Here is a 16,895-nt window from a genome sequence, read left to right on the forward strand (position 1 = left end):
TTAAACCATTACAGCATTAAACATTAAAAAAAAGTAAATAATGCTGTTAATTTAGTCATAACCCTATGTGGCGGCCTATTTTTTAGAAGAAGATTTGTACATAACGTACAGCATACAGACAAGGTATAAATGTGTGCCTACTTGATGACTGAAAAAGGGTGACCCAAACAAAAGTAATCTGCAGCCAATATTTGCGAACATTTGTTTGAAGGTAAAACACACAAAACCAAGAATTATTTTATGAAATGTTTTCTTGTACAAAATAATTTGTATCACACAGGAACATCGTGCTAAAGGTCGAATAGCAGGGAAAAAAAACTGTTGACTTGAGTTGGAAGGATCCTTCGTAGCTTATTTCGTGTTGGATTGTCATTTAAAAGAAAAGATTCTGGTCATCGAAACAAGCTTAGTGAGAGGAGTCACATGGGGTGTTATCATGGATGTCTGTTAACTTTCTTGAGGGACAAAACGGTATTACGATGTGTGTTGACAACACTGTATGTGATGTTAAAGTCCTTTTTTCATGTTGCCAAATCATTACAAGAGGTCTGACGTTAACTGAAGCATGATTGAAAAGTGGATCTTCAGTGTCTTGTCATATCTTTGCACTTTGCTTGTCTGTTCCAAGTTAAAGTAGACAAAGTTACCAACTCAAATGTTTGCAAGGTCACATGTAGCATCCAAAAGGATAGGAGCCTATATGGCGTGTCTTTTTCAAACATTCTGGGATTTATACCAAGTTGTGTATTCATGGAAAGTCCGTTCAACCATTTACGTATTGTGAAAAGAGGGTGGCATTTAACAAGGGAATGATTGTTAGGAATAAGCAATGAACATTTATTGTGGCGACACCATTCATGAGTCACCTGACTTATAGAAGACGTTGGTTTTTTTTCTTTTATGAAGATTACCACCCAAAGTCTCCAGTTATGTAATACTTTTTTTAATTTACTATTAAGACTAAATAGTCATGTGAAGATGTTGACACAACGGAAGCAATATTACACACATGTATTATAATAAATATGTTTTTGTGGTAATGATCTGACCTCCTTCTTTTCTTGGATCTGATGTGCTCCAACGTTAGATAAAAGCACATTTTTTCTCCCATGTGTGAGATTATTGCATTGGATGCATATAAAATGACAGCACAATTTGCAATTTTAACAGTATTATCATCAATCAAGTCAAGTCAAAAGGATATAGTTTGACGATTCAGAATTGAGAACATATACTGTCAACGTTCAACTTCCTGTGTTCAGCGGAAAAGCTGCTATTTAAAGCGGTGCGGCTATTATTATTTTTTTACAATTTGTCAGTCTATTTCCCTGCAGGTGCTTTGTGGTGACTGAAAAGACAACAAACATGCATGATATCATTGAGCTTCATTTCAATGTTGAGCTGTCAATTTCCCTTATTTATTTTACTGAAATAAAAAAAATATATAATTACTGCCTTTGTTGTTTCTGTTATTTGGTTTGCTCAAAGATTTCAGAAATCTTGTACTTTTATTGGACTGTATTTGATTCTCTTGACGCCGTGCCTGTCCTCTTGAGCCCCGCGTTGTCACTGAGCACATGGTGCCATCTAGAGGGAGAAACTACTCATGTGTTTTGGATTTTTGTCATGTTTGCTCATTTACGTGATCAACTACAAGAAATATAGCACAATCGAACAGTTGTTGACATATTATTCATGGCAAATGTCAAAAGAGTGACGTGGGCAGAACTTCCTTTTGGGCACGACGTTACTCAATAAATAAATAAATATGTGATGAAGTAAAGCAGCTTTATTTTACCATTGTGAAGACTGGGTACACAAATATACACGTGCCTGTACAGTGTAAACACAAAATCGAACCACTGTAAATGTGACTCAACCAATCAGCCTGTATTAACATTATCAATGAGCTATTGCTCAAACTAAACTATGCACCTATATTTTGTGGCAGCTAAGTAATCTACATAGGACACCTTTCCTATTTAAAATATGTTTTACATACACTAAACCACAGGTGTCAAAGTTAAGGCCCGGGGGCCAAATTTGGCCCGCCACATCATTTTATTCGGCCCGCGAAAGCAAATCAAATGTGTGAAATTCCATGATGCTTGCTAAAGTCTGAACCAAAATTTCAAACTGTCCCATTTAAACCAAAATAATTCAAAATTGAAAAGTAGTTATTCACTAATGTGTTTAATATGTTAAACATTCTAATGGCTTCCCCAAATTCATAACAACCTCAAGGTTAAAAAATGACTTTGACACCCTTGTACTTGGACAATTTGTTTGGAAAGTAACTCGTGTAGCCAAAAAAAAGGCACAATTGAGCAGTACAACAGTTTATTTCTTTCCACGGCAACGGGCGTTGACCACCATGTAGCCTTCAGGTGACATGTTCGAATTGAGAGGCTTGACCTTGTCCCGAGAGCCTCGCATTTCAGTTCTGCTCTCTGGTCTTCCTCTGCAGGGGTCGTGCTTCTGTAGGTAACTCCAAAAAGTCTCCCAGCCTCCACCCACACGCACCATCACGTGACGCTCATTCAGCATCTGCGCCAGAAAAAAAGTCAGAGGGAACGTATATTTGCATCAATGTTTACAGATTGACAATTATATAATGTGCACACACACATACAAATCTAATATTTACAAGCTTGCCTTGCATATGAGGTTGTTGCTATGAAAGTCGAATGATCTCCAAGGTAGCTTTGTCAAAATCTCATTAAACCAAATGAAAGAACACCTCGTGCCACCAGCTGAGCTCCTCCATAACAGACTAATCCATATATGAGCATGCGTGCGCACAGGAGCAGTGACGCACAAAAGCTTCATCCGTACACAAAACATGTAACGTGCACGACTTGTCAATGAAAAGCATGCAGCCTTGATGCGCGCGAACAGCTGTTGCAGAAAAGGCCGCTGTCTCGGATTCAAGACATCCTTCACAGGCGAGGAGCCTGCGCGATGAAAACCAAGCGCTGCCATGGCAACAGAGGCATAATATGAAACCAGGGCAAAAATTAAAGCGTGATTGAGATGAATCCATTGCAAACCCGCAACTCCCAGGAGACGTTGACATTCCCAAGAGGCCTCGCAAAGCGGGCTATTGTCCTGTCAGCACTGGTCCATCCCCCTTCTTGGTTTATCGCCAATAAACCCTTCATTAAGGAAGCATTAAGAATGTGATCAAACAAGCAGATATGTGCAGCCACCTACCCCAACACTACCTTCCCTCATGTTTCGAGACGCGTGACAAATGTATGGGATAAATCAATGGCACATGCTCAGACTTAAGCAGCGTGGAGGCAAGCCAAGACGCGCTGTATCTCATCTGTCATCCTCCAGATTATAATGTTAAGGTTGACAGGGGTCAAGCCTGCCATTCTCTGTGAACCGTTTTCAAGACTTGCGGCCACAGGATGTCATCTACTGTATATTGGTGTTCTTTGATTAAAACCATTTAAAATAATATTACATTTTAAAAATTTGAATGGCCTCATCATCATATTACATATCCACTTTGTTCTTGGGGCTCTAATATCAAAGCAATTATGTGTGTGACTTTCTATGAGACAGCAATGGTTGCAGTGAGCCATTTGCTACATTGGCTTTCGTTTCCCAGAGTGGTTTATGTGAACAGCATTTTCACTTCATGCATGCATTCATTCATTCATTCATTCTCCATTACCACATTATCCTCACTAGGGTCGTGGGGGGCGCTGGAGCCTATCCCAGCCGTCATTGGGAAGTAGGAACGGTTGCCAGCCAATTGCAGGGCACACAGAAACAAACAACCATTTGCACTCAAACTCACACGAGGGACAATTTAGAGTTCAATCAACATGCTTTTGGAATGTGGGAGCAAACACAAGCAGTTGTATTTGGAATGCGGCAGAAAACCCACACCGGCCTGAGGAGGACATGTACACTCCGCACAGTGTCCAGAGCAGGGATTGAACCCAAAACCTCTGCACCGTGAAGTCGACTTACTAACTACTCCTCTACTGGGCTGCCTACTTCCACTTTGTTGTGCGATATAATTTGGGATACCCTGGCGGTGATTTGTGTGTGCAGTTGTCGAATCTTGTTTATCTGAACAAACTCATGTGAATTACTGAATTTGAAGTGTGTCACAATGTGCAAGTCGCAAATGAATTTCAAGTCTTAACTTTCAGGTTTAAAGGACAACCGACGTCACATTTTTGTTTCCTGACTGACATCAGAAAAACGTTTTATAGCATCTAAAATACCCAAAACACACAGTATGATATTTTCATTCAAATGCAAAATCCCAATAAAAATTACTTAAAGTGTCCAAAATCTGCAAAAAAATTGAGCAGTGAATTGGGCATTTTCAGAAAGTCCCGCCCCCAGTTCGTGACATCACGCCAAGACGTCTTGCATTGCTGGAGAATCAAAACGATGGCTTCAGATTCGGAGAATATGCTTTTTTGTTACACATCCAGTTATGAATATGATTCAAATAGTTCTGAAGAGGAAAGCATACATGTTTGCAATCGATTAAATAATTTATTCCGTGCCATTTTGAGGCAACATTGGGGGGAAATGTCTCACCCAAAAAGAGGCAGAAGACAATGACGACCTCGAGTAGACATGACAGTGTATTGCGTTTCCACAGGCTGATAAATTCCTTATATGGAGCTTGGACGCCCTCTTCTGGCGCAACATGAGATTTTCAGACGAAACGAGCATTGACGTGATGGAAGGACTGCGACAATGTGTCCTTTTTATCGGTCAGGGGCGTTTCTTCAGTGACGTCACGTACGGACTCATCACCAACTCAAAAACAAGACTTCCGGAATATTCAGCACGAGTCTTAAAACGTAAAATATAGCTATATGCAGTGGAATCTTTGTAAAATACGCCCAGTAGAAGTCATTTGAAGCCATTTTACAAATTATGGACACAACTTGTCCGGAGACGTCGGTTGTCCTCTAAAGCAAGTATCTTTCCTTTTCTCTCTTTTCTGACTGTGATGATCCAAGACATCCGATGAAAGGCTGTTTTAATTATTAGCTTCAAAAATAAAGTTTGAAATACACCAGGTACAGGTTATTAATTGTTGATTCATGCTCAAGACTTCATCAACAATACCATTACTTAGTGGATGTCACGTTTCGGTTTGCGACCAGCGAGTGGCACTTTAGGGCCCTGCCTGCAGCTGCACATGTGTGGGTCATTTTGATCTGTGGCAGCTAAAAGTTCTCCCGGAACGACAATTCAGTGTCGGGTCATTGTTTGTTTCACCCTGTCAGGTTTCTTTCATCTTGTCATGTTTTAGTCATGGTTTTGTTGGCGACTTTGGACCTTTTCGTTCTGATATCTTTGTTGTTTGAGGTTGTGTTCCTGCTGACTTTATTTAATACAATTTGTCAAATACACACTGCTCCTCCCTCCTGCTTATACCTTTTTTGGGGTCCACCACCACCAACTTGTAAATCGTGACAATGGGGATCAGTTACGGAGGTAGGACTGAAACCCATTTTTTTTATAATTATTTTGTTCCAGATTTCTCATTGACCAGATGTCGTTTTCCACCGAGGTCCACGAAAGGTGCTCTATAATCTAAAACAATTTGACTTCATCTGGAGGCCCTGTTACAGTACTGTATATTTTCCCTTGAAAATGTGGCGACCCCTAGAGGTCGTGATGCTCATTCGGCTCTGTTGCCTCATGGGCAAGCCAGTTCTGCGTTTGTAATGTTTGTGACCAAGTAATGTTCCTCTGAATCTATACTTATCGGTAATGCTGACATTTTTTAACTCAACTAATTTTTTAACATATGTTACCAATGTAGGGGGAAAAAGTTCGGGAGGACGTATAACATTCGAATTTTCAGACAGGCAGAATTACTTGTGAGTCAGCAATAAAACCCCTTCCCCCTACAGATCTTCCCCTACGACTGCGTCATATAAAGCATCTTCTGCATTCCCCAGTCCTCCCCGTTCGCCCACTGACTCATTTTATCCTGCTGAAAAAATAATGCGGGCTCACGTGACAGAAATAGGATTTTTGAACAACTACCAGTAGGAGTCAGACTTCAGCCAAACCCGCAGCTTTTGAGGCCAAGGGGAAACTCGAGGTCCCTAACTACATTTGCAGTCATAGAAATGATCCATTGGTGGGCATCTCATTACAATTGGACAAATCATCACATGAAAACGAACTTAGAATGATTAAGTTTTCCTTCAATGTCAGCTCGGTGGTAACACTTGTATTATATATATACAGTAAAGTCTCGGTATATCGATATCGGATATATCGATAGTCCCGGTTATATCGATACTATTTCAATGCACGCACGGAGAAAATTACATGCAAACAGGGTCGGATATATCGATAGTCCCGGTTATATCGATATTTTTTCGGACTCCCTTGAATATCGATATAACGAGACTTTACTATATATATATATAAAAAAAAAAAAAAAAAAAAAAAAAAATCCTCGTCTCACCCACCATGGGTGGTGTCTGTCCCCATTTCAGCTCGGGTCCTCTACCAGAGGCCAGGAAGCTTGAGGGTTCTGCGCAGTATCCGTGCTGTTCCCAGCACTGCGCTTTTCTGGACCGAGATATCCGATGTTGTTCCCGGGATCTGTTGCAACCACTCATCGAGTTTGGGGGTCACTGCCCCAAGTGCTCCGACCACCACAGGCACGACTGTCACCTTTACCTTCCAGGCTCTCTCCAGCTCCTCTCTGAGCCCTTGGTATTTCTCGATTTTCTCATGTTCCTTCTTTCTGATGTTCCCATCACTCGGGACCGCTACATCCACGACAACGGCTTTCCTTTCCTCTTTATCTATGACCACGATATCTGGTTGGTTGGCCATTACCATCTTGTCAGTCTGTATCTGGAAGTCCCACAGGATTTTTGCTCGGTCATTCTCCACCACCTTGGGAGGTGTTTCCCATTTTGACCTTGGGGTTTCCAGTCCATACTCCGCACAGATGTTTCGGTAGACTATGCCAGCCACCTGGTTATGGCGCTCCATGTAGGCTTTCCCTGCCAGCATTTTACACCCTGCAGTTACGTGTTGGATTGCATAATATGAAACCAGGGCAAAAATTAAAGCGTGATTGAGATGAATCCATTGCAAACCCGCAACTCCCAGGAGACGTTGACATTCCCAAGAGGCCTCGCAAAGCGGGCTATTGTCCTGTCAGCACTGGTCCATCCCCCTTCTTGGTTTATCGCCAATAAACCCTTCATTAAGGAAGCATTAAGAATGTGATCAAACAAGCAGATATGTGCAGCCACCTACCCCAACACTACCTTCCCTCATGTTTCGAGACGCGTGACAAATGTATGGGATAAATCAATGGCACATGCTCAGACTTAAGCAGCGTGAAGGCAAGCCAAGACGCGCTGTATCTCATCTGTCATCCTCCAGATTATAATGTTAAGGTTGACAGGGGTCAAGCCTGCCATTCTCTGTGAACCGTTTTCAAGACTTGCGGCCACAGGATGTCATCTACTGTATATTGGTGTTCTTTGATTAAAACCATTTAAAATAATATTACATTTTAAAAATTTGAATGGCCTCATCATCATATTACATATCCACTTTGTTCTTGGGGCTCTAATATCAAAGCAATTATGTGTGTGACTTTCTATGAGACAGCAATGGTTGCAGTGAGCCATTTGCTACATTGGCTTTCGTTTCCCAGAGTGGTTTATGTGAACAGCATTTTCACTTCATGCATGCATTCATTCATTCATTCATTCTCCATTACCACATTATCCTCACTAGGGTCGTGGGGGGCGCTGGAGCCTATCCCAGCCGTCATTGGGAAGTAGGAACGGTTGCCAGCCAATTGCAGGGCACACAGAAACAAACAACCATTTGCACTCAAACTCACACGAGGGACAATTTAGAGTTCAATCAACATGCTTTTGGAATGTGGGAGCAAACACAAGCAGTTGTATTTGGAATGCGGCAGAAAACCCACACCGGCCTGAGGAGGACATGTACACTCCGCACAGTGTCCAGAGCAGGGATTGAACCCAAAACCTCTGCACCGTGAAGTCGACTTACTAACTACTCCTCTACTGGGCTGCCTACTTCCACTTTGTTGTGCGATATAATTTGGGATACCCTGGCGGTGATTTGTGTGTGCAGTTGTCGAATCTTGTTTATCTGAACAAACTCATGTGAATTACTGAATTTGAAGTGTGTCACAATGTGCAAGTCGCAAATGAATTTCAAGTCTTAACTTTCAGGTTTAAAGGACAACCGACGTCACATTTTTGTTTCCTGACTGACATCAGAAAAACGTTTTATAGCATCTAAAATACCCAAAACACACAGTATGATATTTTCATTCAAATGCAAAATCCCAATAAAAAATACTTAAAGTGTCCAAAATCTGCAAAAAAATTGAGCAGTGAATTGGGCATTTTCAGAAAGTCCCGCCCCCAGTTCGTGACATCACGCCAAGACGTCTTGCATTGCTGGAGAATCAAAACGATGGCTTCAGATTAGGAGAATATGCTTTTTTGTTACACATCCAGTTATGAATATGATTCAAATAGTTCTGAAGAGGAAAGCATACATGTTTGCAATCGATTAAATAATTTATTCCGTGCCATTTTGAGGCAACATTGGGGGGAAATGTCTCATCCAAAAAGAGACAGAAGACAATGACGACCTCTTGTAGACATGACAGTGTATTGCGTTTCCACAGGCTGATAAATTCCTTATATGGAGCTTGGACGCCCTCTTCTGGCGCAACACGAGATTTTCAGACGAAACGAGCATTGACGTGATGGAAGGACTGCGACAATGTGTCCTTTTTATCGGTCAGGGGCGTTTCTTCAGTGACGTCACGTACGGACTCATCACCAACTCAAAAACAAGACTTCCGGAATATTCAGCACGAGTCTTAAAACGTAAAATATAGCTATATGCAGTGAAATCTTTGTAAAATACGCCCAGTAGAAGTCATTTGAAGCCATTTTACAAATTATGGACACAACTTGTCCGGAGACGTCGGTTGTCCTCTAAAGCGAGTATCTTTCCTTTTCTCTCTTTTCTGACTGAGATAATCCAAGACATCCGATGAAAGGCTGTTTTAATTATTAGCTTCAAAAATAGAGTTTGAAATACACCAGGTACAGGTTATTAATTGTTGATTCATGCTCAAGACTTCATCAACAATACCATTACTTAGTGGATGTCACGTTTCGGTTTGCGACCAGCGAGTGGCACTTTAGGGCCCTGCCTGCAGCTGCACATGTGTGGGTCGTTTTGATCTGTGGCAGCTAAAAGTTCTCCCGGAACGACAATTCAGTGTCGGGTCATTGTTTGTTTCACCCTGTCAGGTTTCTTTCATCTTGTCATGTTTTAGTCATGGTTTTGTTGGCTACTTTGGACCTTTTCGTTCTGATATCTTTGTTGTTTGAGGTTGTGTTCCTGCTGACTTTATTTAATACAATTTGTCAAATACACACTGCTCCTCCCTCCTGCTTATACCTTTTTTGGGGTCCACCACCACCAACTTGTAAATCGTGACAATGGGGATCAGTTACGGAGGTAGGACTGAAACCCATTTTTTTTATAATTATTTTGTTCCAGATTTCTCATTGACCAGATGTCGTTTTCCACCGAGGTCCGCGAAAGGTGCTCTATAATCTAAAACAATTTGACTTCATCTGGAGGCCCTGTTACAGTACTGTATATTTTCCCTTGAAAATGTGGCGACCCCTAGAGGTCGTGATGCTCATTCGGCTCTGTTGCCTCATGGGCAAGCCAGCTCTGCGTTTGTAATGTTTGTGACCAAGTAATGTTCCTCTGAATCTATACTTATCGGTAATGCTGACATTTTTTAACTCAACTAATTTTTTAACATATGTTACCAATGTAGGGGGAAAAAGTTCGGGAGGACGTATAACATTCGAATTTTCAGACAGGCAGAATTACTTGTGAGTCAGCAATAAAACCCCTTCCCCCTACAGATCTCCCCCTACGACTGCGTCATATAAAGCATCTTCTGCATTCCCCAGTCCTCCCCGTTCGCCCACTGACTCATTTTATCCTGCTGAAAAATTAATGCGGGCTCACGTGACAGAAATAGGATTTTTGAACAACTACCAGTAGGAGTCAGACTTCAGCCAAACCCGCAGCTTTTGAGGCCAAGGGGAAACTCGAGGTCCCTAACTACATTTGCAGTCATAGAAATGATCCATTGGTGGGCATCTCATTACAATTGGACAAATCATCACATGAAAACGAACTTAGAATGATTAAGTTTTCCTTCAATGTCAGCTCGATGGTAACACTTGTATTATATATATATACAGTAAAGTCTCGTTATATCGATATCGGATATATCGATAGTCCCGGTTATATCGATACTATTTCAATGCACGCACGGAGAAAATTACATGCAAACAGGGTCGGATATATCGATAGTCCCGGTTATATCGATATTTTTTCGGACTCCCTTGAATATCGATATAACGAGACTTTATATATATATATATATATATATATATATATATATATATATATATATATATATATATGCCAAAAGGATACTCAAGTATACATAGTTTATGCTCAGGCAAAAATGTATATTATGATACAGCTCAAAAATCGTTTCTCTGTCCTAAGGTTTATCTTATTAGCAAGTATGTTGAACAAAGAATGGATGTGGCATGATCTTGTGCATTGCTTTCCTGTCACTGACACAGTCTGATCGTGTCCTCGTTACACAGAGCCTAATTGGGCGTGCAAAAAAAAAGGCAAGCTTTCGTATTTTTCATTACCAGAGAATGGCTGAGGACTTCATGGCCGCCATGATTGAATAGTCCCCTCCAAAGAAATGGGCTGGATGGGGAAGACGGGGGGGGGGGTGAACGTTTACACATGAGGAGGGGCCGTCATGCTCAGTTGCTCATTAACAAGCTGTTTGATTAAACACTTTGCTAATGATGTTGTCTTGCAAATCAATAATTTGCGCGCGTTTCTAGGGTGTGTCCAGACCCACAGGGTCATAATGGAGGATCGACATTTAGGTTTATGGTACGTTTCTTTCCACAAATGATGACAGCTGTGTGACACAAGGTTGAGAGATGGTAGTCGGGTCAATGGGCCGCTGCATTCCAGCCTCTCAGTTTGTGTTGTCAAAAGATGAGGAAAAGTTCGTGCAAATCTAGTCAACAGTTGATAAATTGTGATTGAACGGCAATTGAGGGCACAAAGTTGAGGTACGACTGTACATGACTAGTGGAAAGAAGAACTAACTTCAAAAGACCTCATATATTTCATTTTACTTGATGAACAATTGTTTAAACAACTTTGAATATTGGATATTTTGAAATGACAAAAATGTGAAGGCAATACAAGACAAGGACAGAACTCCAGCTGAATTAATTCAGCAAACATGGATATTCTAAATGGTGGAACTGTGCCCCACTAAAAATATGCATGGGTATATTTCGTGTGCATGAACTGCCACAAATCACGATAAAAACTATATTGCAAAAAAATATATAAAAATAAAAGCTGTGCTATCTGTGATCATGCACAAATGACAGTGCTATTTAATGATCGTAATTGATTGACACTCTGCTTTACTGACTTCACTTACGTCTACGCGTTCACTGTGAGTCGAAAAGGCCAACTGTGTTTATGTCATATGTTTAAATTCTTATTGATGTCTAATTTTATATTTTTAATGTGATGATAACCGGATGAGTGTTTCACACATTTGCCATATGGTTTTTGGATGGAGGTTTTTTTCTGCCCAAAAAAATAATGTTCAGATATGTTTCATAAAGGTTAAGCATTGTTTTGTAACATTTCTTGATTTAAAAATTCATGTTGCGCGAGATTATGGCAGCAGTCTTAGCGTTTTAACAGTAACCAAAATGGTAGGTTTTCGTAGCAATTGCAAATACTCACGAGAGAATAATGATGCACAGCCGTGTCAATCATTGGTCTGGGAACTCGACAAACATTTTATTCTGCGCATGCTCTTAAAAAGGCTTTACAATTTCCGGGTATCACATGATCAGCTCGTTTCGCAGGTGACATCATTCACTGAATTTTCCCCTATCATGTCTTTGCCTACAAACACATTTACACAGACACACTCAACACTCTCACTCAAAGACATGTTCACAATTTCATGCAGAAAAAAAAAAAAAAAAAAAAAGAAAAACACGAAAAACATTTAAACAAGAAATACATTGTTGTAAAAATAAAAACATCCTACATATTTGCAACACTCTGCAAGCTTCAAAATATTCACATTTCTCCAAACATATATCTCTTGAATCTTTCAAGTTTCACTTTTGTCACCGCCTTCGTAAAAACATCCGTAACCATGTTTTCTGTCGGACAGTATTTTACAGATATTTTCCCTTCAGTGTGCGCAGACCGTACAAAATGATATTTAATATCTATGTGTTTGCTTCTCTGCCTACCCACTGGGTTTTTGGACAGAGCTATTGCCCCCTGATTGTCCTCATATATTTTTACTGGTACGTGGCGGTTACTGCTGTCTATCCCTTTTAATAATTGGACAAGGTACATGCTTTCTTGAGTTGTGGCCACCAGTGCCATATACTCAGCTTCACAGGTTGATAACGCCACAGTTGGCTGTTTTCTACTCTTCCACGATATAGTTGGACCTTCATTAGTTAGCAGTGGCGGTCCGTGCATTTCACACCTAGGCCATCAGTGAAGTCCTACTAAGTCCGACTTGAACAAATATCCCTCGTAATACCATAATTTATGACACAACGGCTGGAGATATCATTTACAAAAGCACACGCACGCAGTACTGGGCGTGGCATCACCTTAATCGTCTACAACATAGGCTATTTTCCAGAGCAATTACACATCAATAAATCTGCATCAGCAATTAGAACTTGTCACTATACGTGATACTGCAAACACTTAAAAATAAAAGGAAATTTAAAATCATTTGTCCACAAAGTTTTATGAAGTCCACCAAGAATATGCAATCTTTAACAAGATTTTACGCTAAATTACAAAATGTCAGTTTAATATAAGAAAAACAACAAGACGTTCACAAAACGAACTATTTGTTGAAAATAAAAATAAACAAATCTTTTTCATTTGTTCTTGAGAATAGGCCTACATGCGACAGCGAGTTGTCCTCTCCTTCAGCCATTGTGGGTTAAAAAAGCGAGTAGATATCCTTGGTTTTTCTGCTAAACTTTCCGGGTCTGATCTGTTGTAGCTTGGTTGATTTGCATAGCGCTGCCTCCGCTGAGGGCTGAGGTAAAGTGAGTATCCAATCACAGGACGCGTACATGTCATGTTCAACGCGAGGCCCTCTAGCTGGCCTTACTGTGCCAACTCGTGATCTGATTGGCTATCGCAACTATATATCAACTACATGTGCCCGTTCATGTACAGCCGCCCTCACTGTTGATTCTGAAGGCGTCTGGCAGATTTCATACAGCCTGGCGACACAAGCTAGCTGAATTCTGATTGGATTAAAAACTCTGACCTAAAACTACAACACTGAAAGGAGCATAACCAAATGGATAGAATATAACATCAAGAAAACAGTATGTAGAATAATTATATATATATATTTAGAAAAAATACTTTTTTAATGAAATTGACTTTTATTATAATTATGATAATGATGTCTGATTATGTTAGGCCAGCAGAGAAGGCCTTGCTGGCTCTGACGGCCCACCACTGTTAGTTAGGCTAAAACAATATCCGGTTGTGCTCCTCCTGTCATTTATATCGGCAGCCCAATAAGCATCACTATATCCTTTTAATTTTAATTTTTCTTCACATTTTCTGAAATTAAGCTCTTTAACTGCAGTCCAATGCTGCTGTTTTTGTTCAGCTCGTTGTTCAGCTGTTGTGAGAGTTTGCTAACAACCCAACTTAAATCAGGTCTGGTACATGTCATTGTGTATATTAAGCTGCTCACTATCTCTGTGTACCCTGATGAGTTGACAACTTCACCCTCACTGTTAAAGTGCTTTTTACTTTGCAATCAGAGATTCCAAATTTTCTCAACATTCTCTCAATGTGTTTCTTTTGAGTTATCTTGATCTCTCCTTTACTTTGTTTAAAATCGAGACTTAAGAAGTGTCTAAGTGGACCCATATCTTTCATTTTGAACCTTATTTTTAGCATTTCTTTTACTTCACTGAGTAGGGCATCGTTACTCGCCACTATGATTAAGTCATCCACCCACACTAACAAAATGACTTTCTCATTTTCGGATTCTCTGCAATAGACTGCATCATTTTGTATAAAACCATTCTTTATGAGGTGATTATTTAGTAACATGTTCCTGTTACGCCCTGACTGCTTTAAGCCATATAGTGGTTTGTTGAGCTTACATACCAAACGTTCTCCTGTATGTGAACTAGTCTGAAAACCTTCAGGTTGCTCCACATATTCGCTGTCTTCCTTAATGTTCGGGACACCCAAAATAACATCTCTGAGGCCTCGCAACTCCATGTGCGCCACGAACCTCGTCTCCCAGAGCTCGTAGTTTTTCTCACCTCCATCGAACAAAAGTCTAAACCATCTTTGGCCTGTGGTACTGGGCCCATAACCTGTTGCGCTAGTCATTCTGGCAGCAGTCCCAGCGTTTTAGCAGTAACCAAAATGGTAGGTTTTTGTAGCGATTGCAAATACTCACGAATGAATACTGACGCACAGCCATGTCAATCATTGGTCTGGGAACTCGACAAACATTTTATTCCGCGCATGCTCTTAAAAACGCCTTACAATTTCCGTGTATCACATGATCAGCTCGTTTCGCAGGTGACATCAATCAGTGAAATTTCCCCAATCATGTCTTTGCCTCACACACACATTTACAGACGCACACTCAACAACTGATAATTAATGTGTTACTCAATGCCTTTTACAAGTTTGTCAAGCTCTCTTGCATTCTGAAAACATCATCAATGATTGCAATGTATTGTGGGTAGCAAACGCCACATTTAGTAAAACAACCATAATAAAGAAGTCAGATGCTCAGTTTCCGTGATAATGAAGATTGACTTTTGCTTGATGTTGCATTAACTTGTGCAGGGTATCAAACATGTAGCGATAACTATAAAGCCGTTCTTCTAATTTGGGCTTCCTGCGTGGAGTTTGCGTGTAGTCCCCTTACTTTCTTGAGGTTTCTATATGTATTACAGCTACCTGCCACGTTTCAAAAAATATGCATGTGTGCATCATTGAAAACCGGTAATTACCCAAAGATGTGAATGTGAGTTTAAATGGTTTCATGTCATGATGTGCAGTATATAAAACAGATGCATTAATGAAAATGGGTTGCATGTAGACATCTCCTATTTCACCCTTCAGCCATCCATCCATCCAGCCATCCATTTTCCAGACCGCTTTATCCTCATTAGGGTCGCACCCTGAATAGGTTGTCAGCCAATCACAGGGAACACTGAGATAAACAACCATTCAAACTCACACCGAGGAGCAATTTGGAGTGTTCAAATCAGCCTGCCATGCATGTTTTTGTGCAAGGAAATCAGAGGACTCGGAGAAAACCCACACAAGCCCAGGAGAACATGCAAACTCTATACAGGGAGGCAGGAGCGGGACTCGAACTCGCAACCTCTACATTGTGTAGCCAGCATGCAAACCACTCAATTATTGGGCCTCCCTTCATCCTTCATAAAACAGGAATTTTGAAATCTGATTAAAAACACTCAATCACTATGGTAAAACATTGGCCAGAATGAAAAAACAACTACAGTAAAGTCTCGTTATATCGATATCGGATATATCGATAGTCCCGGTTATATCGATACTATTTCTATGCACGCACGGAGAAAATTACATGCAAACAGGGTCGGATATATCGATAGTCCCGGTTATATCGATATTTTTTCGGATTCCCTTGAATATCGATATAACGAGACTTTACTGTATCTCACGTACAAATGTAGGCAGTGCATAAACATCAGCCTCTCTACATGTATTTTCCTCCTACCGGGATTTTACAAAATAAAACACCCTCCCCCATCCCGTCTTTGTCATTTACATGCGAGGTTGGAGGCCATCATATTTTTGTCGGTTGATGGATCTGAACACGAATGAAAGAAATCATGCAGTATACAATAAGACTGCTTCCCACATGGAAGGCTGCCGAGTCCCAAAGGAGCTGCCATTTCAACAGCACACAACAGCCTTATCTTTGTCAGATCTACCTGAAAGAGGCACGTTTGTTTTCCCCTCAGATTTGAACTCTTAGTTGAAGGTCTGTGTACTGAATAAAATCGTTGTCAGCCGAGACTTAGCCAGACCATTCGTTGCTAAGCAACCCTGACTCCCAGAAGGCCTTTCCTTGAGCCTTTGTATTGAAACATACTGGTGGTGAATGACTCAGGGTGGCTGAAAGGCACTAAAATCTCCATCCCACATAATGGCAAAAAAAGGTTGATTCAACTTGCTGACGCAGCGACGGATTAATTATCTTTTCACAATCACATTATGCCCACACAAAGTATCAAGAAACACTTTGGGATAAGCCATTAAATATCCATCTTCAAAATGCCATATAATGAACATTAGGAAACACAAAGAACTACTAATTAGATCAGCACTGACCCTGACTTGTTAGTGGCGAATACGTAGGTAAAGATAAACCAGAGGCCCCCACCCCAAAAAATGGAAGTGTCATCATGCATGCAATGCTTACCCGTATGTAAAGAACTTTTTCCCCCACACGATAACAGCTTCTTGGTTGCTTTTCAACAGGGAACCTGTTTGGACAGCTGCAGGGTGGATTTTCAATCATGTTTCTCACCTGATAGGGATTAAACAGACAGAGTGTTAATGCACTGCACTAATGCAACGTACACAATGTTTGCAATCTCAAATAATATATTCCACAAATG

General features: G+C 40.6%; 1 protein-coding gene across 1 annotated transcript in view; it reads right to left on the reverse strand.

Moving 5' to 3' along the window:
* Positions 1-1,682: 1,682 nt before the first annotated feature.
* Positions 1,683-16,895, reverse strand: part of gas2b (growth arrest specific 2b) — a 28,426-nt gene continuing 13,213 nt past the window's right edge. Inside the window, exons 7-8 of the mRNA XM_088993228.1 lie at positions 16,697-16,804; positions 1,683-2,547 (exon numbers count right to left, since the gene is read on the reverse strand). Of these exons, the coding sequence (XP_088849354.1) occupies positions 2,341-2,547; positions 16,697-16,804 (315 nt within the window). The 3' untranslated portion in view covers positions 1,683-2,340. The remainder of the gene's footprint in view (positions 2,548-16,696; positions 16,805-16,895) is intronic.

This window comes from Hippocampus bargibanti, linkage group LG03 (genome assembly GCF_051943395.1).
Source record: "Hippocampus bargibanti isolate YZ-2025 linkage group LG03, ASM5194339v1, whole genome shotgun sequence".
In the NCBI taxonomy this organism is placed as follows: domain Eukaryota; kingdom Metazoa; phylum Chordata; class Actinopteri; order Syngnathiformes; family Syngnathidae; genus Hippocampus; species Hippocampus bargibanti.